This window comes from Thalassophryne amazonica, chromosome 13 (assembly GCF_902500255.1).
Source record: "Thalassophryne amazonica chromosome 13, fThaAma1.1, whole genome shotgun sequence".
In the NCBI taxonomy this organism is placed as follows: domain Eukaryota; kingdom Metazoa; phylum Chordata; class Actinopteri; order Batrachoidiformes; family Batrachoididae; genus Thalassophryne; species Thalassophryne amazonica.
In genome coordinates, this window is record NC_047115.1 from 37,277,271 (window position 1) to 37,304,521 (window position 27,251).

The window sequence follows — 27,251 nt, forward strand, 5'->3', positions numbered from 1 at the left end:
GTTCCACAGTTGTGCGCTGTGCGCCAGGCTGCTGTCCACCTGTAATGCACCAGACCAGCTAGACCCGAACCACGGGTTCCTGGAGAGCCACCTCTGTGCTCCTCGCTGGCTCCGCGGCTCTCTAGCTTTTCTTCTGCGCTTTAAACACACAAAACTTTATGTTTGTCCGTTTATTTCTGCAAAATCGCACTTTTGCGCACGCGCTGCTGTTGTCCTTTGATGGACAGCTGCCTCTGTGCTCTTTCTAAGTGGCTTCCTTTCCATCCGTGGCTTGCTAGCTTTATTTTTTCCTTGGCTTTAAACACAATCATTTTTACAACGTGACTCCACTTTTAACTTTGTGTTCGTCCGTTTATTTCTGCAAAAGCGCTCTTTTGCGCGCGGTGCCGTTCTGCATACAGAATGAGCTGGCCGTTTTATTATATACACCTGTGGATCATTTTCAAAAAAAAAAAAAAAAAAAAAAAAAAAAAAAAAAAAAAAATATATATATATATATATATATATATATATATATATATATATATATATATATTTATTTCTTCCGCAGCTTACAAGTTATCATGATACAACTTTGAACTTTGTGTTATGTGTTCAAAATCGGTCTTTTGCGCGCTCTCCACCTGTGTTGCCGCACAGCTCCTGCTCTTAGCTGCTCCACTGGAGTTATTATCTTCCATGGCTTTAAACACACATCCACTTTCACGCAGTCACCCAAAGTTTAACTTTGTGTTCGTCCAATAGTGACTGAAATATCACTCTTTTGTGAGCTGGCGTTCTGCCTAAATGCTCGTTTGAAGCGTGATGATGAGTCACTGCGTCATTGTGCACACACAGCGGAGCTCATGTGATCCATTAACAAGCTATTAAATCAACATACTTTTACATACAGCGGACATCAACATACAGACATACTTTTACAGCTAGGAACTGTTTTATCAAGCTATAAAAAACATTAAAAATAATTACCTTAAGCTGTTCAAAATACATCCCACATGGAGCAGGAAAGAGAGCGAAAAAAAAGCGGTGTTTTCAGCATCCAAGGTTTGGCAGAAGATGATTAATCCACTACAAAATAATTGTTTTATATAGAGTCCAGTGCACAGAGGAGGTGGAATTGTGTGCGCAAGAGGAGAGCTGTTCCAAAAATAGCCTCTCAGGTCCTGCGAAGGTCCAGGCGCACGGATAATGGACTTTTTGCAGACTCGTAAGCACCACGCAAATGCCTCTAAGCCGTCGCAGTAACTCGAACACAAACTGTGCCACATTTTGAACATCTTGAAATTAGCGCCACGCTCAGAGAGGAGCCTTGTTAACTGAAGATAATGCCTCTAAGAGCCACTCTGAGCCACTATAATGCCACGATAGCTCACGAAACAAAAAATAGGGTGCGTGGCTCCTTCTTCATCCTTCATTATTCGGTGGGACCGTGGCTTAAAAGTGATCAGTTGTCGCAATGAGGCCTGCTGCTGCTTTCTGAGAGTGTTTAACATAAAAATAAAAGGTTGTCATCATCATTTGTGCCCCTACTGTGTGCACTAAAGCAGTTTTAGAGATCGTCCACCGGAGTGCTAATTTTATTGCATGTTGTCCTGCTGATTCAGCCACTGCATAATGTGCGTGAATGTGTGTGATGTTGTTCGACACATATGTTATGGTGGTTGTGTCCGGGGGGGGTTACAAAAGGTCACTTTCATTAACCGGCTGTTCTTCTCCCACTCTCCTTTCCTGTGTGTCCTCTCAGGTCTCCAGGGCTGCAGGCGTTTCCAGTCCTCTTCTGCAGTCAGCTACAGCACCATGTTGCTGGAGGCTGACAGCGAACGTCTCTACGTCGGGGCGCGTGGGGCCATATTCTCTCTTAGCGCCTCTGACATCTCAGCCAGCTCCGCTGTGACGGTGAGTGTTTATTCGGCTGCATGTGTGACTGAACTGCCATATCCTGAAGTTGGCCTCATCAAAAATAAATAAATTCATTCATTTCTAAAAACCTCTAGTGTGCCATAGTACTAGAGTGAAATAGGATTTGCGATCCTTGATGTGAAAGCAAGAAACGTACCAGACTGCCTGAAAAAGTAGTTGTGGTGTGGAAGTGGTTTACAATCATATTGACATTCAGAAATGAAAGTGTGTTTCTATGATTCAGTTTAAGCCTCAAACTACTGCGTTACAGATAGAAATAACAATTTCGCTGTTCCTTTCAAGGGAGCGTAAACACCTCCTCTCTTTTCTTGCAAGCACATGTTCAAAACAGAAATAACACTGCAGGGCTCAAAGTCATAAATTATTTGTCATTGATTGTGTTGTTGTTTTTGTGCAGTTATGAAGGTGTGGCCCTTTAATTAACATTGCAGACACCTGACGTGCTGCTCAGGTGACAACCTGATGTTAAGCAGTTGTATGTCATATGAAAAGTGTAGTTGTTTTTCCGGTTGTGTGACTTCTGGTACTTTTGTGTGTGCCTGCACAACCACTCCTTCAGTCCTGCTGTAAACACAAATGTGTAAAATAGGTTTCCTACATTACGAGTTTGTCTTCATTAACATAAGACACAAAACTGCCTCGAGTCAAAAAATCGTAATCATTATTAAGATGAAACTAGACTGGCATCTTGTCCAGGGTGTACTCTACCTCACACCCTATGACTGCTGGGATAGGGTGGCCACCCCTGCCCATGACTAATGGGCAGGGGTGGCCTTGAACTCGGAACCTTTCACTCAGGAAACAAGCGCCCCATGTGCTTCGATTTCCTCCGGTTTCCAGCGCCATTCATTAAGTGAACTGGACACTGAAAGTGACCGCAGGTGTGTGTGAGAGTGTGAAGGAGTTTGTATGCATGTCGGCTCCCCACGTTTCACTCAGTGACAGCAAGGAGAGGTTGCAGCACTCTGCACCCCCACCACTAACTTCCCCAGTGACCCTTTACAAGAATAAGCAGGTTCAGAAAATGAATCATTGAATGAAGGAATATTTGGATACGTCAGCCTAACTATTTAACCAAATATTCAGCTAAATATGTAATTAAATATTTAGTGTAAGGTTTGCCAAATATTTATTTAAATATTTAGATTAATGTTTAACTAAATATTTTCCTAAACATTTAACAAGTTTCTACTTAAATATATGCACAACAATTCTTTTAAAACCTCAGTAATGAACAGTAACTAATCTTATATAAATTTTTTTTAAACGTAATTACAGTTTCACAAAGCAAATATCATGAAAACGTGAGGTAAATGCATGTAAGAGGGTTTTTTGCTACCATTATGGATACACTTGGGAAACCATTTGAACATACTGTAATTTGCATTATTTTAGAAATTGCAGCCCATAATATTTTGCTTAACGATGGTGCAAGGTGATAATGCTAATCCTTCAAGTCTTTATTGTAATTGTATGCTTTGTGGATGTGTTAGATTGAGTGGGAGGCCTCTTCCGAACAAAAACAGCAGTGTCTGGCCAAAGGAAAAGACAATAAGGTAGGTAATTAATAGCTTCCCCCCCAGTATTTTTTTTCATCTATTATGTTTGGTTTCGTCTTATGCATCATTACCTATTCCCTCACTGTCATAATATTTCCGACTTTCTCTTTGTCCTCAAAGACGGAGTGTTTTAATCACATCCGCTTCCTGCAGCGGTTCAACTCAACTCATCTGTACACGTGTGGGACGAATGCTTTCAGGCCCCTTTGTGCTTACATTGTAAGTCACAAACACACCTTGTCCAGTCTTTGCACCGTGTTTCTTGGACATCTTTGATTCACATCTGATCAGTCCTGTGGAAAAAGAAAAGCTATTATTCCATAAATTTCTATTTGGTGTTATAGTCTCCTTCTTTACCAGTTTTTACCTTCCATATAGAACAAAGAGAAATTTGCTCTGTCATCTGAGCCTGAAGAGGGTCGAGACAAATGTCCCTATGGTCCAACAACGGGCTACACTGGACTCTTTGTTGGTAAGAGTTTGCTTTTACTTTCACAGATTCCCTAAATTACTGAAACCCCCGTTACTGAAATGTACGAGGTCTGTCCATAAAGTATAGGTCCTTTTTATTTTTTTCAAAAACTATATGGATTTCATTCATATGTTTTTACGTCAGACATGCTTGAACCCTCGTGCGCATGCGTGAGTTTTTCCACGCCTGTCGGTGACGTCATTCGCCTTTGAGCACTCCTTGTGGGAGGAGTCGTCCAGCCCCTCGTCGGAATTCCTTTGTCTAAGAAGTTGCTGAGAGACTGGCGCTTTGTTTGATCAAAATTTTTTCTAAACCTGTGAGACACATCGAAGTGGACATGGTTCGAAAAATTAAGCTGGTTTTCAGTGAAAATTTTAACGGCTGATGAGAGATTTTGAGGTGATACTGTCGCTTTAAGGACTTCCCACGGTGCGAGACGTCGCTCAGCGCTCTCAGGCGGCGTCATCAGCCTGTTTCAAGCTGAAAACCTCCACATTTCAGGCTCTATTGATCCAGGACGTCGTGGGAGAACAGAGAAGTTTCAGAAGAAGTCGGTTTCAGCATTTTATCTGGATATTCCACTGTTAAAGGAGATTTTTTTAATGAAAGACGTGCGGACGGGTCCTCGCGTCCGCGACGCTCCGCCACAGGAAAAACACCTCTGTTGGAAGCCTTAAGGACAAGTTGGAACATGTCCAGCTGTTAAACAATTTCTCATATACTCACTCCACTGAAAGCCATCAAAAGCCGCCTGGATTTTACAAATGGTTATCAACACGGAGGTGTTTTTCCTGTGCCGCCGTCCCGATGCGTGGACCCGTCCGCACGTCTTTCATTAAAAAAATCTCCTTTAACAGTGGAATATCTGGATAAAATGCTGAAACCGACTTCTTCTGAAACTTCTCTGTTCTCTCACGACGTCCTGGATCAATAGAGCCTGAAATGTGGAGGTTTTCAGCTTGAAACAGGCTGATGACAGCGCCTGAGAGCGCTGAGCGACGTCTCGCACCGTGGGAAGTCCTTAAAGCGACAGTATCACCTCAAAATCCCTCATCAGCCGTTAAAAGTTTCACTGAAAACCAGCTTAATTTTTCGAACCATGTCCACTTCGATGTGTCTCACAGGTTTAGAAAAAAATTTGATCAAACAAAGCGCCAGTCTCTCAGCAACTTCTCAGACAAAGGAATTCCGACGAGGGGCTGGACAACTCCTCCCACAAGGAGTGCTCACAGGCGAATGACGTCACCGACAGGCGTGGAAAAACTCACGCATGCGCACGAGGGTTCAAGCATGACTGACGTAAAAACATATGAATGAAATCCATATAGTTTTTGAAAAAAATAAAAAGGACCTATACTTTATGGACAGCCCTCGTACTTTTTCTCCTTCAGACCAGCAGATGTACACAGCATCTCAGTACGAGTTTAGGTGCTTTCCAGATATCCGCCGTAACGCTCCGTCTCCCACGCTGAAGACAGAGGACGCTCCCACACGCTGGTTGAATGGTGAGCAGAAAGTCCATTAGTATGCTTGAATGGAAAGGTTGCCTCTGTTGTCAGTAAATTCAGCTGGACTCGGAAAGACGCTGTTTGTCCGTTCGTCATCTACTTCACATGTGTACACTTGGTGTTTTAAGTACTTATTGAAAAAACTACTAGATAAACAAAAAGGACTGTCATTCGCTCATATTTCCTCAATTATTCAAAAATCTGCATTTAATTATGTAATGTACAATGCATGAACTCTTGTAGTACCTAATTTTGCCACTAGGGCATCAGGCCATTATAATACTGGCAAAACTATTTAGTTTTATGTGGGTTGATGCTGAATGATATAGAAAGGTATCAAAATACTTGCATTGATATGTAAAAATGGATAAGTACAACCTTTTATTAAAAAACTGTTGAAAAAGATAATTAAAAACAGATTGATGCTGATGCACCCACCTCACTTTCATTGATATTCATTCCAGAAGCTCAAGGCTTGAAACCTCGTGATTATCTTAGTAAACGTTAGAGGTTCTGGGAGGTTGTACTTGGATATTCTGTCATTGTGCTGTGGTCATGGTTTAACTGTGGCTGGTTTTCAATATGATCAAGGTCTCAATCAGATATTTGTCTCTCGGTTATTTGCTTCTGAGATTGAAATACCACTGAGAAGAACTATTGGAGTCATGAAATTGTTGGATAGGGGTGGCATATGAACAAAAATACAAGCAAATTTCTCTCTAAATCACAATATTTTGAATCCACATTCAAGCACAAATAGTCAATGCAAAACACCTCATGAATATTCAAGTTTACACATGAAGCCTGAAACGTGTACTTATCATAGCAACCATAGGAATATCAAGAAACAATTAATAAAATTCTGAAACAGTAATGGAGGCGCTTGTGTGTTGTGGGATGTTGAAATACACCAGCTGCAAGTAACAACACTAGGTGGCAATAGTGAGCTTGCAAGTAAGTGTTGAACTCAACAATTCGTAATGACCATTCACTTATGGTGCTGCATGTTTCTTCATTTTGTCATCACATTCACTTATGGACATACGTTTAACAACCTTTTAAGAAGTTTTAACAACCTCACCACATGAACCAAAATTAAACGTGTTCCAGAATCCTTTGTGCCGCTGTGACTGTCTGTATGCCTTTATTGGGGTCAAATCTGTTGTTATAAATGTTCATATCAACTGCAGCATTTAAGTTCTTCTGAGATCCCAACTTCTGCAATGAAGGAGGTTAAAATGACTAACTGTAGCAATGAGCTGCTTCTCCCTGATTGCATTTGGTAATGCCTGAAACAGTATTAGCCACCCGATGTTCTTGAAGCTGGCACACAGTATATCATAGCATTTTGATTATATCAAAATATTTACTGATACAATCAAAATTCTTGTTTGTCCATTTCACTGCAGCTAGTGGATAAAGCTAAAGAAATTTAATCTTACCACAGCATTTTCCGTCACAGTGTGCTGCTGCTGCTCTCAGTGCCATCAGTGGTGGAATTTTCTGTCACCTTCTTAGTGTAAAAAACATGGAACATCCAGTTTACCGTCTGCTGAAAAATGGCAACATGTGAATGCCGTGGCAGACGTAGTTTTTTGGATTGTCCGTGTCATGATGGACAACAGAACTTGAAGCAGCAGTTGAGCAGTAATAGTTAGATTGAGCAGGATGTAAGTGGAACCTAAAGATAGTGATGGGGACAATATTACCTATGCTGAGTCCGAGTCAAGACTTTAAAGAGTCAAGTGTGAGTCAAGACCAAGACTTTGGGATTTTAGAGTGATCAAGATCAAGACTATGGAAGAGGAGAGACCAAGTGGAAACCAAGACCAAAAAAAGACAAGTCAAGACCATGAATTTGATCGGACTCAACATCACCCTTGATAATATTCAAAAGTTAAACTTCTGTAAGGTAGACAGGGTGAATCCAAAGATTGTATGAGGTCTAAAGGTCCAAAAACAAAAACCTGAACATGTTGAGAATGACAGACAGACAGACAAACAGCTCTTTTGACAGCTCACATCAGTCTGTGCTATTATATGCAATGTGCTAGGATTTCATATTCACAAAGTGTGACATTATATTGCTTTCTGCATAAGTCAGCACAATTACACTGTTTTTTTTTTCTCTGCGAGGCATGCAAACTATAGTTCCAGTCAACACAATATGAATTAATTTATTAACTTTGTTATAATTTTTAATTAATGTTTATACTTGTTCTTGTTTGAGACTGAGTCAAGATGAAATAGAATTGCTTTCAATTCCAAGAGGAGACCAATTCAGTGAAACGGTTGCTTGGAGACCGGTTTTGAGACCAACACTGGACTCGAGCTATGCACCACTTGTTGGTTATTTTTTAATCTCAGTTTGAACCCACCGGAGGTTATCTCAGAAGAATCTAATTGGAGATGACATTCATGTTAATGGAGAGTCATTAAGGTCTGTGTTCCCTAAAGAGGGTCGTTGATGTTCCCCTTGACAGATGTCACATGTTCTTAATCTTCCTGTGAAGGGATGAAAGGGCAACATTGTGAATTGCAGAAAGTTGGTATCTCAAGCAAAAACAAATATGGATTTGGCTGTCTCTGTGACGGACCGTGTGTCCTAGATTCTACAGTTCACATGTTCTTTAATCTGTGTACAAAAAATTCACTTCAATACCTGAAATATTGGTTGCGTGCGTCATGTTCCAGATACAATAAGTAACGTTTCCAGAAATGGAAGAAAAACCTGCAGTACTTTTCCAACTTTTTTCCACTCACTTATTATATTTTGCCACTGTTCAGATAAATTCACCATCAAACCCTTAAAAACAGGAAACTAAAAAGAAGAATTTTTCTGTAAACTTGCTGGTGCATCGTCATGCCGACTTCATTGTTCTATTGTTTTTACTGAACAGCTGCCTGGGCATCACTCTGGCAGTAGTTGGCTTCTAAAACACGCTCATGCAAACTACGGCTGTCTCTCTCTTTGTGTCCCTCATCAATGTCTCCATGTCTATATGTATTAAAAATAAACTTTTGGTTCTCCACCATAGATGAGTGAAGGTTTTTCTGATTTTATGTAGATATTTTCCATCACTCTGAAACTGTCTAGCCCAGGGGTGGCCAGGTTCGGTCCTCGAGAGCCACCTTCCTGACACTCTTAGTTGTCTCCCTGCTCCAACACACCTGAATCCAATGAAAGGCTCATTAAAAGTCTGCTAACGAGTCTTTCATTGAATTCAGGTGTGTTGGAGCAGGGAGACAACTAAGAGTGTCAGGAAGGTGGCTCTCGAGGACCGAACTTGGCCGCCCCTGGTCCTCCAGCAGTAAAATATATGAAAACTAATGCACAGAAGGTTTGTACAGTTCCATATATTCATCAGCCAGAAAGCAGTCTTTTGTCACAGAAAACAAGATGTCATCATTTCTGTCCAAAATAATAATAATAAAAAACACAGAACGCTAACACATTTCTGAACATTAATTGCGAAACATGCATTGTGCATGTGCGTGGAAATTCATGGGAATATGTATGAAACCTCACGCTTTACTTTTCATATGATATCACACAAAATGCATCATACTATATGTTGACCTGTTAGGACCAGCCCAGTCTCACTTTTTTTTCCTTACAATGGCACGCAATGTGTTATATTTTTGATGACACACCCCAGATTTTGTGATATCATTATGAATATTTTCGTGACACCATCACGAACATGTACTCAATTTCGCAATGGCATCACAAACTACTATATTTGATCACTTTTCGAGACTCCATCACGTTTTTGATGTGTGATCAGATTGGTTAGGACACAGTCATTCTATGCTACAACTCCCACATTATTTCTGTAGTGAAGAAGCCGTCTGCGTGTTTAACTGTTGGCAAATCCTGCACAGATTCAATGTTCATACATAAATGAAAAGACATAAATATCGACTGTCTCACCTTCTTACTCCATACATGAACAATAAAATAGCAACATGCTATGACCCCGTGCGTCTTTTCCCCTGAAATGCAGAGGCAGACTTTGTGGGATCTGCACTCGTGAGGGAGAGTGGGGGCAGCAGCACCGGCGATGATGATAAAATCTACTTCTTCTTCACCGAGAGGAGTCAAGAGCAGACGATGACATATGGTCACAGCAGGGTGACACGAGTGGCACGGGTTTGTAAGGTGAGAGCAGACATTCTGAAGGAGTCAGGTTGGTGGCTGGTTGTCAACTCCTGACTCGGGTAAATTATTTAATGATTAAGTCGCTAACAGGTTCTCTTCCATAGCAACAAGACGTCACCTAGCAGCGTCTGTCCTTGGTTTTTTGGCAGCACTTTTTTGTTCTGGTCTTGTGATGCGTGGTGTGACATTTGCAGTTTCCACTGGCTGAGCACACTTTTGGGTTAATAACCAAGCTGATGTCAGCGATTTGGACTTAAACGCTGTATGTCTAAACAAATCAAAGCCTGGACTGAAGGATTTGTATTGTGAGCGCACCAGAACATGCTTTTTTGATCAAGAACTGGATTTTGGGCCTTTCATTAAGGCATGTGTGTATGTGTTTCTGATTGTGACTTCACTCGCCACAGTGACTGCATTCTGTCTTTATGTGGAATAAGTGCACACTCGTCCACAAATTTGTAGATCACTGTGTCTACACAGTGTTATTGAACATGTTGCCTTCATTTGCCATCTGTTGCGCTCTTGGGGAGGTTCATTTCCCTTAATGTGCAACCTTGAGCCGATGTTGTTGTGTATTTCTTTTAATCATACCCTTTCCTCCACTCCTCCTGCCTCTCCTGTTTTTCATTCCTCCTTCCCTCCTCTCTTCTCCGTTTCTCACCCCGCAGGGGGACAGAGGGGGTCGTTTAACTCTGCAGAAACGGTGGACGTCCTTCCTCAAGGCCAGGCTGATGTGTTCACTGCCCGAATATGACTTTCACTTTAACATCCTGCGCAGTGTGTTCGTCATGCCCGGCCACACGCCACAGGACACACTCTTCTACGGCATTTTCGGCCTGGAGTGGTGAGTTAGGAGCTGGTTTTATGTAGTCAGAGCTCAAGCTGAGGAAGCTTTGAAAGACTTGAATGTGAATGAGTAAAAGAAGATGAAACGCAGCGATCAATACATTGAGTTTAAGGAGACAGGGAGGGAATAGATAAAAGGGAGGAGCAAGGTAAACTCCCAGATAACTTGTCCCAAAGAAGTTAGGCAGGAGAGAATATTAATGAAAACTTTTCATGGGCTTAAAAGCATTCAAAAGCTTGTGGTCAAAACTGCTGAAGTGAGCTTCTGCTTGTCAGAGATTCAGCAATTCAGGAATAAGTGTTGTGCGCCACATTGTTGCATGGTGAGGAAGATGGAGATTTAGCTGAAAATGAAAGACAACAGAGGGCTGATGTATACTCTGTGCCTGCTACACATCACAATATAAATGTACAAGTAAATATACATATGTCTAGAATGGTATTTGTTGAGCTATAAAATAGGGTTGGTTTTTTTTTTGGATCATGTTTTCCTTGATCTTTAACCAAACTACTCCAAAATCTAATCACTTCTAGATATTTATGCAAGTAATATTTCCACCAGGTTTGAAGTAAATCCATCTGGCCATTTTTGGCACACACACACACACACACACATGAACAATAATACCCTGCTGTTGCTGCTTCACAGACGCGTAGGGTAACAATGGCTCTTTGTCATTTCTTGTCTTCCCTTACAATGTTACTTTCTCCTCTTTAGTGCCTCCTGCCTTGCCTTGTTTGTCCAATTTGTCCTACACCTCCACAACTAGCAGTAGACTGAATAAGCAGTCGGTCGATTAACTGTCCAATTAAATACATTTTGAGATAATCGGTTTTGGCCGATGTCTGTGCTCATGAGATCAGGTTAAAAACATCTGCAGTCACATCTGACAAGTTGGGCTTGTGACTGTGTCTTCTGTGGGATGATGCAAGACATCCATCTGCATTATAACTGACACAAGGTGGAGCCTTGTGTCAGTTTTCATGTAAATAGTGCAGCAGATAGAAAATTTACAGAGGAATCCTTCAAATGGTGGTACAAGCACCAAATCTGGCACAATACTTCTTAGACATTACTGTTTTGAAAAAACCTGACTGGCTCAAATGACTGGCAAGAATGCTCAAATCATATGGAAAACTATACCACATTATTTGTCTGAACACAAAGATTTCAAAAAGATATAGTTTGGACTATCTATGACTATCTAATTCTTCAATTGACCCCTACCTGGCTGCCTATTGAAAAATCAAGTGGTCAGTCAGTTTTTTCAATAGTAATGTCCAAGGAGTATTTGTGCTGAATTTGGTGCTTACATCACTAATTGAGGGATTGTTTAAGCTATATGCTGCACTAAGGTGGGTGCCTTAAAACAATGTGAATGGGTGTTTTGAAACAGTGGGAAACATAGCAACACTCGATGTAATGTTACCTGCAAGAAAATGCCAAGACTTGAAAAGAGACAGTTCAGACAGTAGCAGTGTAAAATAAATACATTGTTCCTTTATATTACATGCAGAGGAAGAAGAAAAAAATATCTGCATTATATATTGGCCATCATCCTCCCTGTTCTCTCAAAATCCGCACTGTCATTGAAAACCCATACTGGCCAATCACAAACCATGTTTTCAACTTCTTGAGTTGGTCGTTTATGTTACGCTTCGACTGAAGTTACCACGGGAACATTGAGTTTACTGCTGTTGTTTGCGGCCCACACTCTGGCCTTTCTCACATCATGTGTATATTTGTGTGTTGCTGCTTGCAGGAAGAACGTGAAGGCGTCTGCAGTGTGTCGCTTCTCTCTGTCTGAGGTCCAAGAGGCCTTCCAAGGTCCCTACATGGAGAACCAAGACTTAGGCTCTAAATGGACTGAATACACTGGAAAAGTCCCTGAACCGCGGCCTGGAACGGTAAACATATGCACATAACACACAGAAACCACTCCTGCTGTGAGCGTCTAATATGAAGAATCCAGCAAAAGTTTCTGAGTAGAAAAATCTCAACAAAGAGTAGATAAAACTGGAAAGAGTGACACATAAAGTCAGAGAGAAAGATTGAGGGCCTGATAGTGTGGCCAAGTGACATCTTCACAGAGAACAGGCTCAAAATACAACCAGCTTATGTCAGTGAAACCCATTTCCATGGCAATTAAGTCCAGGCTATAGTTTTGCTGACAATAGCGTAGCACCCAGGGCTACGGCTTCATCTGCCATCGCCGACATTATCCACGGCAGTGTCATTTCAACATTTTGTAGGGATTGTGGTTGTCTATTGAATGGGAAAGGGGTTTTAACTTGGGGGCATGAAAACTTCTTAAAAACGGTAGCTAAAGTTGTTGAAAAAGGTCAAAGATGGAAGTTGTCCCCTTCGTCATGTCTCCGTGTGAGCTGAGTTGCCCTTTTTTCAGCACGAGGCTGCTGACCTCACAGATTGTCTTGAGTGAAAAGTTGTATTTTCCACAGACTTCTTTTTGCTTTCATCTTCTTCTTCATCCTTCAGTCTTCCCTTAGTCCTCAATTTGTATCCCAAGTCTCATTTTTCAATGTCAAATTAACTCTATTTTCAGGTATTAAAACTACACAAGACAAGACAATCACTAAAAATGGCTTACTTTTTCCCTGAGTCTGCTTCTTTCTTTCTCATTGCCATGTTCAGGAGATGTCATTGCGTCACAAATTATGAGCTTCAGTTCGGACAGAACGATTTGAACATGTTGCCAAATTAGATGTTTTGCTTGGAAGCTCAGGCAGAAATTCAGTGTTTTGATTTGTCATAAAAAAATGGAGTGAACCTGTCAGCTAGTTCTGGCAGACAACTTGAGTTGCCTTGCTTTACATTCACTTGTCATGACTCATTCACCTCATAATCTACCTAAACTCTTCCTGCAATTTGGGAGAGCTATTGAAGACTCGCTTTCCCAGTTTTATCCTCTGCCTGTGCATGCCACCACTGCCACATCAATGTTGCTGACTGCTTTTTCAACTCTTGGGCGCTTTGTTTTCCTGCAGTCTTCCTCAGAATTGGTCATGACGTATGGCTCTGTCTTCTCTTTGAAATTTTCAAAATGGGACTTGAAAATATGGAATGTCAACTGAACTATAGGTCACAATGTCACAATTTTCAAATACAAAATTCAGTGCCGAGCTCAGAAACGCAGAAAACTAAACAATCCACATATCATAAGATTCACCAGGTTCTAACAAACAAAATGAACCCTCACGAGTCTGTCTACCTTAACCCAAAGTTGACTTATTGTACTCTAAACTAGCTTATATGGATTTCAAAAAATACGGGCGCCATCTTTAAACATGGCTACCGTAGGGGTATTAAGCTACTGATGTGAAAGGTCCACTCAGCTTTTTTGAATATTCGAGACATTAGGCTACCCAAGAATCACAGCAATGTTTATTCAGTCGCTTGATACCAAAATCTCAAAATTGGGCACCTGGCTCATGGACTATTTCCACCTCTTGGCTCTGACGGGTTGGGTGGGGGGGAGATATGATTTGTATGATTTGATGAGGTCAGAGCCACCAGAACTCTGTGTGCTGTTACTGCAATAAAGATGGTCAAATGTGAGTTTTTTGACTGAACTACAATAATGGCATTCTCCATTATGACTGCTGAAACAGTAATACTACAAATGCCAATGAATAACTTTCAACAAATCATTAATTTTTGTGTAGGTTTGCATTCATTATATATTATTGAAGTTAACACCATCATAGTTTTTGCAAAGGTGTCTGCAAATATTGATACAGAGTCAAGACTACAAATAGAAACACGCTCTTCTGAGATATTTTCTGGTCTTCCTCGCCCACAGCAAACAGTTATAACAACTTATCAGATGTTCCTTATAAAAACGAGAACAAAGATTGAATATGTTACTGGGAGCATCCATATTGTTTTCAAGTTCAGTGAATCACTGCGCGCTTTTCAGAATGCTGAAATTTCCAGCTTGGGTTTTCAGAGTTTACCCTTGTCTTGAAGGCAGCATCTGTCCTCATTGCTTTTGTTTTCTCTTTTGACTACAGTGTATAACCGACGCTCTGAGAGTCAGGGGTATAAACGTTTCCACCTCGATACCAGATGATGTGTTGCATTTTGTACGGAGGCATCCCCTGATGTCCAGGGAAGTCCAGCCTTCAGACAGACGCCCCCTATTGTTCAGGAGGACTACAGACTACACGCATGTGGCTGCACACGTGACCCAAGGGTTAGATGGGCAAATGTACCATGTGTTGTACATGGCAACAGGTGTGTAGAAATTTGTGTGTGGAGCAAAACATCCTGTCCTGAAATTGCAATTACTTTTTTTTTTAGATTGGTCTCTTCTCTTCCAGGCAGCTAATGGTTAGAATTGATTTCACTTTGATGAATCGATTTCACTTTCATTGTTTTCATCACAGGTTCATTATTTTTTCATGAAATGGTTTTGAGAATGCTCCACCTTCAGAGATATTACAGCCGGTTGCTGAAAACTGTTACATTAAATGCTATTTTGTCATAAAGTTGACCCCACCATGACTGTATTTGCAGTTATTTGAAAATATGATGTTGCAGTGACTTAACACAGTGCATTCACATATTGGTGGACTGAAACAGATGGCAAACAGGGTGTTCAGTTGCTTTTAATGAGAATAAGAAGTAAGTCTTATATAAGCCCTGAGGCCCGTTGCTTATCTCTGGATTCTGTCGCATGAAATGAATGACAGTCCATGACTCTTTATGGATGGAACACCAGTCTGACACAGGTTAGTTTCCCAACCATGGCCAGTACCCATTTACAGCTGGGTGGACTGAGACAATTCAGATTAAGTGTATTGTTCAAGGACACAGGTAGCATTTTATTGGGAGGCCAGCTCCTTATTCACTGAGCCACCTGCACTACAATGAGAAGATGGCACAAAATTCCACCACTGCTGACTGTGAAATTGATGCTCATACACTGGCTATGTGTCATCTAAACCTAATGTTGATTTACTTTCAATGATAGTGAAAGATGGATAGTGGGAGAATAATTCTGTTAGTGCATACCTGGATGTGTTCCCTGTGATTAGCATGGATGAAAAGGCAGCTGCAGAACAGAATTCCTCCCACAGAGAACAGACACAAGAATTTGACTTCTTCACCATCTGCCTTTGCAAGATGTGTTTATGGAGGCTGGAGTGCTAATCCCTCTACCAACCCCCAAAAAGGATTACCTTTGGGTTGGAGGACCACCTTCCATTACAGGCCGCGAATACAGAAAATTCCATGCCAAGGGCGCATGCACATAAAATATTTAAAATACACTGCAACATAGAAGAAAATACATAAAGACCAATAAATACATAATACTAAGATCCAGTCTTATAACGACTTCCTGGACTCAGTCCTCAGAAGTGCACATGTGTAGTGGAAGTATGGAATTGCTAGAGACATAACCAATCTTGACAGTAATGTTCAGGTCTCTGGGTCCTCAGCCTTTGAGATCAAGAGGTGACTAGAAAGAGCTTACAGAGTCTTAAAGATGCTGGACAGAGGTGCTTAGCGATGCTGATATTGTTGCAGCAGAACAAAGGTCAAAGTCTTTAAGGTCCTTGTGCTACTTGTCTTACTGTATGGTTGTGACACTTATACACTAACCAGTGACTTAAGGCAATGACTGAATGTATTTGGTACTAGGTCTCTTTGTAGGATCCTTGTGTACCGCTGGAATGACATTGTATGAAATGAGTGGTTACTTTAGGAGATTCAGATGAGGAGTATCACTTACATTGTGAGGGAGCTTTAACTGTGACATTTTGGTCATGTGGTGCATTTCACTATGCATGATCCAGCACAAACTGTAGGTGCCTCGCTGTTGAGGATCTCACCTGTTGGAGAACACCAAGGACCCAAGGCGGTTCCGTGGTGTGGCAGCACCAGTGGATTTTCCATGATGTGACTTGGCTCTGAACTTGCTCAGGAAAACACATCAGAATTAGAATCAGAATCAGATTTATTGCCAAGTAAGTTCTCACATAAAAGGAATTTGATCTGGTGTCATTGGTGCATGATCAACAATAAAAGAAAAGGAAAAGGAAAAAACAAACAAACAAAAAATACTTCTGTAAAAAGTAATTGGTGCATAAACAACAACAAAAGAAAGGAAAAAATACTTCTGTAAAGCCCCTTTCACACTGGGCTTGCATATAGTTGCGCTAAAATGCATATGGAGTGCGCTGGAAAATTGTGCATGTTTGGTGTAGTCCCTGTGCAGGCTGGTGTGTGATAGCGCGTGGTTGCGTTCCTAGACTTGCTTATAGTAGCGTATGCTTGCTCTGTCAATCCATTTATTAAAAACGCTAACATAAATTAATGCAGCTGTCACACCTTGACGACCAGCGTATGCCGACAGCTCCGTTTCTACCGAATGGTTTGGGTCAGTACTGCATGGCGTGGTGCGGGTCAAAAACAGAGTAACTTAACATTATTCTATTTTTATTTTTTGTCTTGGTGGATCATTTTCATTGTATCAGAATGCTGATGAGTCTGGCTGTGGTAAACACTGATGTGAGTGAAGTGCTGCGACTCTTTAAACTTTTAAAGCATTGGTTGCTTCCTGATCAGATCCGCTGATCTGTGATGACCTGAATATTGAAGCGCTGTGACGATTTAAACTTTTTAAGCGCCACTCGACCCCAACCAGGTGTGATCAGACCTGATCACACCGACAGCAACGGCGCTTTAAAAGTCATCACAGCGTTTCAAGACCTGATTGATCAGGTCATTTGATGATCGCACCGACAGCGACAGCGCTTATTCAGATTTGATCAGGCCTGATCGCAGTCAGCTGGAGCTTTAAAAGTTTAAATCGTCACAGTGCTTCTGTCTGACCAGATGTGATCAGAGCATGACACCGGCATCCTCTGAGGAAACGCACCTGGAGCAGAAAAAACACAGAAGGACTTCTTTTAAAATGCTATGTTTCCACCCATGACAGGAATTAAAAGTATTTTCAGACGTCGTTTTCCAAAATCAGGAGTATCATGTGGATATGTGTCCCTCAAACTGTGATGATGGATTGGACTGAAGCGAACAGGTAATATTTACTCCATGTGTGAATGAAACAGATTGCAAAGTTCAGAGTCCGTTTTGTCCCCCCCACCAAAAAAGTAGAAAATATTGCGATTTAAACTCACAAGCATATTTAAACATCCCGTTTCTTGTCAGCATTCAAGAGAGTGAGAGAGACACAGAGACAGAAACAGAGAGAGAGAGACAGAGACAGAGAGACAGAAACAGAGAGAGCGAGCAAGCGAGCGCTGTGTCTCCTCTCTTTTTTTTTCCCCAAAACCTGCTGTTTCTGGATTTATGAGTTGAGGTTCTGAGCACACACATGTTCACCAGTTCGATCACCTGTTCTGAGCACACAGAAGTGCTGCGGGCTGTGTGATCATGCAGCCATACATGTGCACTGCACCTGTTCTCCAGCTGATTCACTCTTGGATGTGTACAGTAGCACCGTGTTGCACAGACTTGCATTCAGTAGCGCCGTATTGCGCAGACCTGCTTAAAAACTGTGTGCTTTCTGCTTCCAGCGCTCTACGCAGAGAAAATTAAACAGGTTTAATTTTTTGAGTCCTCCTCATGTAGACCTCAGCATACTGCTGCGTAGGGAGCAAAAACTCAGTGTAGAGCTGCTTAAACTGGGCGCAGAGCTGCTTAACTCAGCGTAGAAGGTATGCCACAATACGCAATTCTACTTTGGCCACGGTGTGAAAGGGGCTTAAGAGGTAAAGGAGTCAAATAGACAAATGGGCAAAACTATGTTTACTGTCAAATAAATATGGTGGAATGGAGCTGTGCAGGTATGCAGATGTATATTACCTTTCAGTCTGTAATTTGTGTAGATGGGGGGCAGGGTAAGTGGGGAGGTCTGGCATTATTTATAAGCCTAGCTGCGGACGGAATGAAGTTGTTTTTGTGTCTTGAGGCTTAAGTCCTGATGAACCTCAGCTGTGTGCCAGAGGGGAGGATGACAAAAAGTTTGTGTCCTGGGTGAGAAGGATCGGCCACTATCTTCCTTGCTCACTTCAGGGCCCTGGAGGTGTACTGGTCCTGTAGGGATGGCATATTGCAGTCGAAGTGTGAAGTAGACCGTTTGTTCGCATGTCTTTTTCTAATCGCACTGTCCCGGTGGCCACTACGGCCTCAGTTTTTGTGAACATTAAATACTGGTACGGATGGATTTTTCTTTTCACACTCTGCATTCATTTCCTCATTATATGTGCACATTTTCTGAAGGCTTATGGATACAGAAATGGAGCAGTCAGTGTATCCAATAGTTGAAGTGACACATGACCCTAAGAAAAAGGACATAACAAAGACATTTCATGAAAAGAATTCTCTGTCCACTTGATGTAAACTATTTAACAGCATCTGAGACAACATTTGTCTACACCTCTTTTGCAAAAGCTGCATTGTATTACATCCTCATGGTTAATGTTCTCAGAAGCTTTTGATTCTGTGCAGTGTGCTTTAGTGGATGCATTGGTTAACATCCATGCCAACATACACTTGTTTGGAAGTATGTGCTCAGTGGCAGTTACACAATTTGAAACGCACTTGTAGATTTTCATAACTAGGTGGTGCAAAAATGAGAATTAAGGTCACTGTTGCTTGTATTAGATAAACAGGAAGGAAGGAAGACTTCACCTTTTAATCTAACATTGTGCAAAATGCTAAAACACTGTTGTCTCTTTGAATTCAGTAAATTATTCCCTGTTGAATTTACACTGAAAAATTTGCAGTTATTCAGATCACAGCGATTCTGCTATACAGACTTGTGTTGGTTTTTCTTCCATCATCATGTGCATGTAGCAGGAAGACAGTTTTAAGTGCCTGCAGTTTTAAACAAATGACTTAAGATGCCTTGAATGGTGGGAATCAAGCTTAAACATTGCAATACCAATTGCAAAATATTAAAAATAAAAGTTTTTGTTTTGTTAAATCAGATGACGGATGGTTACACAAAGCTGTGGAAGTCGACGGTCAGCTCCACATTATTGAGGAGCTGGAATTGTTTGAGAAGCCACAACCTGTTAACAGCCTCCTGATTTCTGACAAACAGGTAGTGCTCCGGACCACCTCACAGCACACAAGCACACATGCACACAGCTAATCTTTTCTGGCACAGCTCTTAGATCTCCTCTCTCCCTCCTAGATGAGCGTATATGCAGGATCTTCATCAGGGCTGGTTCAGCTTCCCCTCTCCAGCTGCCACAGATACACATCCTGCTACGACTGCATCTTTGCCAGGGATCCGTATTGCGGCTGGAATGGCACCGACTGCGTGGAAATAACAGCGCACATCAACCGGTATGCTTTTTAAATCCTTGTATATCTCCATGTTCTGTCTGTCAGCCCACAAACCTGTTGCATAATCACATTACTAGCAGAAAGTTGATGGTGACTGTGATAGTAAACATAGAACACAGCTGTGTACTTTAGCGTACTGATAAATCTTAGTGGATACGCTTACTGAGTAGAATACTGTGGTGGAGGCAGTAAACATTATGAGAGGTATAAATGGAGCAGACTGGAAGAGAATTCCATACAAAATATTTGTAAGGACATAATTTTGGAAACTGTAACAAATGTACAATTGCATACAGTAAATTACACAACCAATCATCTGCAACACACACACACACACACACACACACACACACAACTGGATGGTACTAGGTCTCTTCAGCGTGTCCTTGGGTACCGTTGAAATGTCTTTGTGTCAAATGAGCCATTATGTAAGGAGGCCCGGATTAGGAGTATCACTTACATTCTGAGGGAGCTTCAGCTATGGCATTTTGTAGATGTCGTGCATTTCTTTGGCCATGATCCAGTACACCTGTGCCTCAGTGTTGAGGACTCCAGCGGCCATCGAAGGCCAAGGGGATGCCCACATTTCACTTGGCTGCATCATCTATTGCGTACCTGGAAAGTATTCACAGCGCTTCACTTTTTCTACATTTTGTTATGTTACAGCCTTATTTCAAAATGGATGAAATTCATTTTTTCCCTCAAAATTCTACTCACAACACCCCATAATGACAACATGAAAAAAGATTTTTCTTGAAATTTTTGCAAATTTATTAAGAATAAAAAACTAAGAAATCATGCGTACCTAAGTATTCACACCATTTGCTCAGTACTTTGTTGATGTACCTTTGAAAGCAATTACAGCCTCAAGTCTTCTTGAATATGATGCCACAGACTTGGTGCACCTGTCTTTGGGCAGTTTTGGCCCATTCCTCTTTGCAGCACATCTCAAGCTCCATCAGGTTGGATGGGGAGCGTCGGTGCACAGCCATTTTCAGATCTCTCCAGAGATGTTCAATTCAGGGATTCAGGTCTGGGCTCTGGCTGGACCACTCAAGGACATTCACAGAGTTGTCCTGAAGCCACAGCTTTGAGATCTTGGCTGTGTTCTTAGGGTCATTGTCCTGCTAAAAGATGAACCTTCGCCCCAGTCTGAGGTCAAGAGCCCTCTGCAGCAGGTTTTCATCCAGGATGTTCATCTTTCTCTCAATCCTGACTAGTTTCCCAGTTCCTGCTGCTGAAAAACATCCCCACAGCATGATGCTGCCACCACCATGCCTGGTTTCCTCCAAACATGATGCCTGGCATTCACACTACAGAGTTCAATCTTTGTCTCATCAGACCAGAGAATTTTGTTTCTCTAGGTTTGAGAGTTCTTCAGATACGTTTTGGCAAACTCCAGGCGGGCTGCCATGTGCATTTTACTAAGGATTGGCTTCTGTCTGGCCACTCTACTATACAGTCCTGATTGGTGGATTGTTGCAAAGATGGTTGTCCTTCTGGAAGGTTCTTCTCTATCCACAAAGGAATGCTGGAGCTCTGACAGAGTGACCATCGGGTTCTTGGTCACCTCCTTGACTAAGACCCCTCTACCCCGATCACTCAGTTTAGACGGGCAGTCAGCTCTAGGAAGAGTCCTTGTAGATCCAAACATCTTCCATTTACAGATGATGGAGGCCGCTGTGCTCATTGGGATCTTCAAAGCAGCAGAAATGTTGTTGTTGACGAGAGGTGGAGGTGGACTCTCCACCCTCCGTGTTGCTGGGTGCAGCCGCATCCACACCTGACTGTTTCTGTTTCTTGCCAGCAGTACCGGATCCGACGAGCGGAGGCAGTGGCCACCTGGGAATTCGGGACTTGGCGGCTCCAGTATTCCCGGGGTTCGGTGGCAGAGGAAATCGGGTTGGTTCCGGTTCGACTTGGACAGACGTCTCCTATCGTCGAGCCTGCCCACACGACACCGTTGTAATTGGACTCCATTTCAATATTGTAATCGGTTGTATTTGTTGTGCCTGTTTCACAGCAGTAAAAGCAGTGTTATTCGACTCCTCCATTGTCCGTTCATTTGCGCCCCCTGTTGTGGGTCCGTGTTCCTACACTTTCACAACAGGATATCTCGGCCAGCGTCATGGATCCCGAGGGGCGTTAACCGGCTGTTGAACGGCCAATGGAAGAACAGGACGCGCAGGCGTCCGCAGGAGGGGTAATCGGTGAGTTGCAGCGGATCCTCTCCGCTTTCACGACTCGGTTAGATTTGATGACCGAGCAGAACGTCCTCCTGAACCGCAGGGTGGAGGCTCTCGCCGCGCAGGTGGAAGCGCGCCCTCCGGGCGCCGCTGCGGCTCTCCCTCCCGTAGACCCTGTGCGTAACATTGACGTTCCACTGGTCGTTCAACGACCCCTCCCACCTTCCCCAGAAGCATACATAAGCCCCCCAGAGCCGTACGGAGGCTGTGTGGAGACGTGCGCGGATTTTCTTATGCAGTGTTCGCTCGTCTTCGCACAGCGTCCAGTCATGTACGCGACCGATGCTAGCAAGGTAGCTTATGTAATAAACCTGCTTCGCGGCGAGGCACGCGCTTGGGCTACAGCGCTCTGGGAGCAAAAGTCACGGCTCCTTCAGACAGATGGGTTTGTGAGGGAGTTCAGAACCGTGTTCGATCACCCCAATAGAGGAGAAACCGCTTCAACCGTGCTACTGTCGATGAGACAGGGGCGTCGGCGCGCAGCTGCCTATGCAGTCAACTTCCGCATCGCGGCTGCGAGGTCCGGCTGGAATAGCACTGCCCTCCGCGCCGCCTTTGTAAACGGACTGTCGTTGGTTCTCAAGGAGCACCTGGTGGCTAAGGACGAACCGCGGGATTTAGACGGGCTCATCGATCTTGTCATACGGTTGGACAACCGGTTAGAAGAACGTCGGCAGGAACGAGACGAAGGGCGTGGCCGGGCACGCGCCGTCCCTCTCCCTTCCGGATCCGACCGCGCTCCGCCTTCCCCACGCTCCACGGCCCCTGCGCTCCGTGGGGCCACGGCTCCCCCTGCTGACGAAGCTAAAGACACGAGTAGGGCAACATTTAGGGCACCAGATGCACAGAGGAGGCAGGCCCACGGAGCTTGTTTTGTTTGTGGCTCGACAGAGCACCACGTAAGAGACTGCCCCGAGCGGTCAAACTCCAAATGCCCGCTCCTAGAGACTGGGCTAGGGGTGGGTCGAGACATTCACGTGGGACACACCCACATTGCTACACGACTCCCAGTCACGATCCTGTATGAGGACTCAACCCTGAAGGCCCCAGCACTGGTGGACACGGGCTCTGAGGGGAATCTGTTGGATAGCAGATGGGCTAGGGAGATAGGGCTCCCTCTGGTGGCGCTTACCTCGCCTGTACAGGTTCGGGCACTAGATGGCTCCCTTCTCCCTCCGATCATGCATAAGACACCACCTGTAACTCTGGTGGTGTCAGGGAATCACCGGGAGGTGATCGAGTTTTTTGTGACTCAGGCCACCTTCCGTGTGGTTTTAGGATTTCCCTGGATGTTGAAGCACAATCCCCGGAAGTAGTCCGGGGTAGTGGTTCAGTGGAGCGAGACCTGCCATCGGGTGTGTCTAGGTTCCTCGGTTCCTCCCGGCTCCCGAGCTAAGGAGGAGGTCAGAGTCCCGCCCAATCTGGGGGCGGTGCCGGTGGAGTACCATGACCTTGTCGACGTATTCAGCAAGGATCTGGCGCTCACTCTTCCTCCCCACCGTCCTTATGATTGTGCCATTGATTTGGTTCCGGGCAGTGAGTTCCCGTCCAGCAGGCTGTACAACCTCTCACGGCCTGAGCGCGAATCAATGGAGACCTACATCCGGGACTCGTTAGCTGCCGGGTTGATCCGGAATTCCACCTCCCCGATGGGTGCAGGTTTCTTTTTTGTGGGTAAAAAAGACGGCGGTCTTCGTCCATGCATTGATTATAGGGGGCTGAACGAGATCACGGTTCGCAATCGATACCCGTTGCCCCTGTTGGATTCAGTGTTCACGCCCCTGCATGGAGCCCAAATATTCACTAAGCTCGATCTTAGAAATGAGTATCACCTGGTTCGGATCCGGAAGGGAGACGAGTGGAAGACGGCATTTAACACCCCCTTGGGGCACTTTGAGTACCTGGTCATGCCGTTCGGTCTCACAAACGCTCCCGCGACTTTCCAAGCGTTGGTTAACGATGTCTTGCGGGATTTCCTGCACCGGTTCGTCTTCGTATATCTGGACGATATTCTCATCTTTTCTCCGGATCCTGAGACCCATGTCCTGCATGTACGTCAGGTCCTGCAGCGGTTGTTGGAGAACCGGCTGTTTGTGAAGGGCGAGAAGTGTGAGTTCCACCGCACCTCTTTGTCCTTCTTGGGGTTCATTATCTCCTCCAACTCCGTCGCTCCTGATCCGGCCAAGGTCGCGGCGGTGAGAGACTGGCCCCAACCCACAAGCCGTAGGAAGTTGCAACAGTTCCTAGGCTTTGCCAATTTCTACAGGAGGTTCATTAAGGGCTACAGTCAGGTAGTTAGCCCCCTGACAGCCCTGACCTCTCCAAAAGTCCCCTTCACCTGGTCGGATCGTTGCGATGCCGCGTTCAAGGAGTTGAAACGGCGCTTCTCGTCTGCACCTGTTCTGGTGCAGCCCGATCCTAGTCGCCAGTTAGTGGTTGAAGTGGATGCCTCGGACTCAGGGATAGGAGCCGTGCTATCCCAGAGCGGAAAGACCGATAAGGTCCTTCACCCGTGTGCCTATTTTTCCCACAGGTTGACCCCAGCCGAACGGAACTATGACGTCGGCAATCGAGAGCTCCTTGCGGTGAAAGAGGCTCTTGAGGAGTGGAGACATCTGTTGGAGGGAACGTCAGTGCCGTTCACGGTTTTCACTGACCACCGGAACCTGGAGTATATCAGGACCGCCAAGCGGCTGAATCCCAGGCAAGCCCGCTGGTCACTGTTCTTCGGCCGTTTTGACTTCCGGATCACCTACCGTCCCGGGACCAAAAATCAAAGATCGGATGCCTTGTCCCGGGTACATGAAGATGAGGTCAAAAAGGAGTCGTCGGATCCCCCGGATCCCATCATCCCGGAGTCCGCTATCGTGGCCGCCCTTACCTGGGACGTGGAGAAGACCGTCCGGGAGGCCCTGACACGAGACCCGGACCCCGGAACCGGACCGAAGAACAGACTCTACGTCCCACCAGAGGCTAGGGCTGCGGTCCTGGACTTCTGTCACGGTTCTAAGCTCTCCTGTCATCCTGGGGTGCGAAGAACCGTGGCAGTCGTCCGGCAGTGCTTCTGGTGGGCGTCCCTGGAGGCCGACGTCCGGGGTTACATCCAGGCCTGTACCACCTGCGCCAGGGGCAAGGCCGACCACCGCAAGACATCGGGTTTGCTACAGCTGCTGCCCGTGCCTCATCGCCCCTGGTCTCACATCGGCCTGGATTTTGTCATGGGCCTCCCGCCGTCCCAGGGAAACACCGTAATCCTCACGATAGTGGACCGATTCTCCAAGGCGGCCCACTTCGTGGCCCTCCCGAAGCTACCAACGGCCCAGGAGACAGCGGACCTCCTAGTCCACCACGTCGTCCGTCTGCATGGGATACCATCAGACATCGTCTCCGATCGCGGTCCCCAGTTCTCCTCGCATGTTTGGAGGAGCTTTTGCCGGGAACTGGGGGCCACGGTCAGTCTCTCGTCCGGGTATCACCCCCAGACCAACGGACAAGCAGAACGGGCCAACCAGGAGATGGAGCAGACCCTACGCTGCGTGACAGCCGCGCACCCGACGGCCTGGAGTACCCACCTGGCCTGGATCGAGTACGCCCACAACAGTCAAGTGTCGTCAGCCACCGGCCTCTCCCCTTTCGAGGTGTGCTTGGGGTATCAACCCCCGTTGTTTCCGGTGGTTGAGGGGGAGGTCGGTGTGCCCTCGGTCCAGGCCCACCTACGGAAGTGCCGTCGGGTGTGGCGTGCCGCCCGTTCTGCTTTGTTAAGGGCCCGGACGAGGGCGAAGAACCATGCAGACCGGCGGCGGGCCCCGGCCCCCACGTATCGTCCCGGGCAGGAAGTGTGGTTGTCCACCAAGGACATTCCCCTACAAGTGGACTCCCCAAAACTGCAAGAACGATACATCGGTCCGTATAAGATACTTAACTCAACTCAACCAACTTTTTTTCTTATATAGCGCCAAATCACAACAAACAGTTGCCTCAATCCCGCCGCAGTGAGGCTCCAGCTTCCGGCCTCACTGCGGATTCACCCAGTGTTCCATGTCTCTAGGATTAAGCCTCATCACACCTCACCCCTCTGCACTCCGGGTCCGGCGCCACCTCCTGCCCGGATCATCGACGGAGAGCCGGCTTGGACCGTGCGCCGGCTCCTCGACGTCCGACGGATGGGCCGGGGTTTTCAGTATCTGGTGGACTGGGAGGGGTACGGCCCCGAAGAACGCTCCTGGGTGAAGAAGGGCTTCATCCTGGACCCGGCCCTCCTGGCCGACTTCTACCGTCGCCACCCTGACAAGCCCGGTCGTGCGCCAGGAGGCGCCCGTTGATGGGGGGGTCCTGTTGTGTGGGCCGCTGAAGAGGAGGTACTGCTGGCCCACCGCCACTAGAGGGCGCCCTGCCTGGAGTGCGGGCTCCAGGCACCGGAGGGCGCTGCCGCCTTACAGGAGCAGCCAGGATGACAGCTGCCACCCATCACTGGAGACAGCTGATCCCAATTAACAAGGAGGTATATCAACAGGACGGCATCTCCACCTCATTTGCCGAGATATCGCCTTACCAAAGAGGTAACCATCTCAGCCTGCACACACGTGTAACTTTAATTGTATTCTCGTTTGATTATCTGTAGGACAGCTGACTACTAGACAACATTCGGATAAGTACTCACCTTCCTACATTGTTGTTGACGAGAGGTGGAGGTGGACTCTCCACCCTCCGTGTTGCTGGGTGCAGCCGCATCCACACCTGACTGTTTCTGTTTCTTGCCAGCAGTACCGGATCCGACGAGCGGAGGCAGTGGCCACCTGGGAATTCGGGACTTGGCGGCTCCAGTATTCCCGGGGTTCGGTGGCAGAGGAAATCGGGTTGGTTCCGGTTCGACTTGGACAGACGTCTCCTATCGTCGAGCCTGCCCACACGACACCGTTGTAATTGGACTCCATTTCAATATTGTAATCGGTTGTATTTGTTGTGCCTGTTTCACAGCAGTAAAAGCAGTGTTATTCGACTCCTCCATTGTCCGTTCATTTGCGCCCCCTGTTGTGGGTCCGTGTTCCTACACTTTCACAACATTCATGCTTGGTTTGTGCTCTGACATACACTGTCAACTGTGGGACCTTATATGCAGACAGGTGTATGCCTTTCCAAATCATATGCAATCAACTGAATTTAACCCAGGTGAACTCCAATTAAGCTGTAGAAAC

General features: G+C 45.1%; 1 protein-coding gene across 2 annotated transcripts in view; it reads left to right on the plus strand.

The window, feature by feature from the left end:
• Positions 1-27,251, plus strand: part of LOC117522791 (semaphorin-4G-like) — a 75,974-nt gene that overhangs the window by 37,677 nt on the left and 11,046 nt on the right. For both annotated transcript variants that reach the window (XM_034184181.1, XM_034184182.1), the window contains exons 3-13: positions 1,745-1,896; positions 3,414-3,476; positions 3,600-3,698; positions 3,858-3,951; positions 5,343-5,456; positions 9,467-9,621; positions 10,290-10,465; positions 12,231-12,375; positions 14,500-14,722; positions 19,447-19,562; positions 19,656-19,810. In XM_034184181.1, coding sequence (XP_034040072.1) covers positions 1,745-1,896; positions 3,414-3,476; positions 3,600-3,698; positions 3,858-3,951; positions 5,343-5,456; positions 9,467-9,621; positions 10,290-10,465; positions 12,231-12,375; positions 14,500-14,722; positions 19,447-19,562; positions 19,656-19,810 — 1,492 coding nt within the window. The remainder of the gene's footprint in view (positions 1-1,744; positions 1,897-3,413; positions 3,477-3,599; positions 3,699-3,857; positions 3,952-5,342; positions 5,457-9,466; positions 9,622-10,289; positions 10,466-12,230; positions 12,376-14,499; positions 14,723-19,446; positions 19,563-19,655; positions 19,811-27,251) is intronic.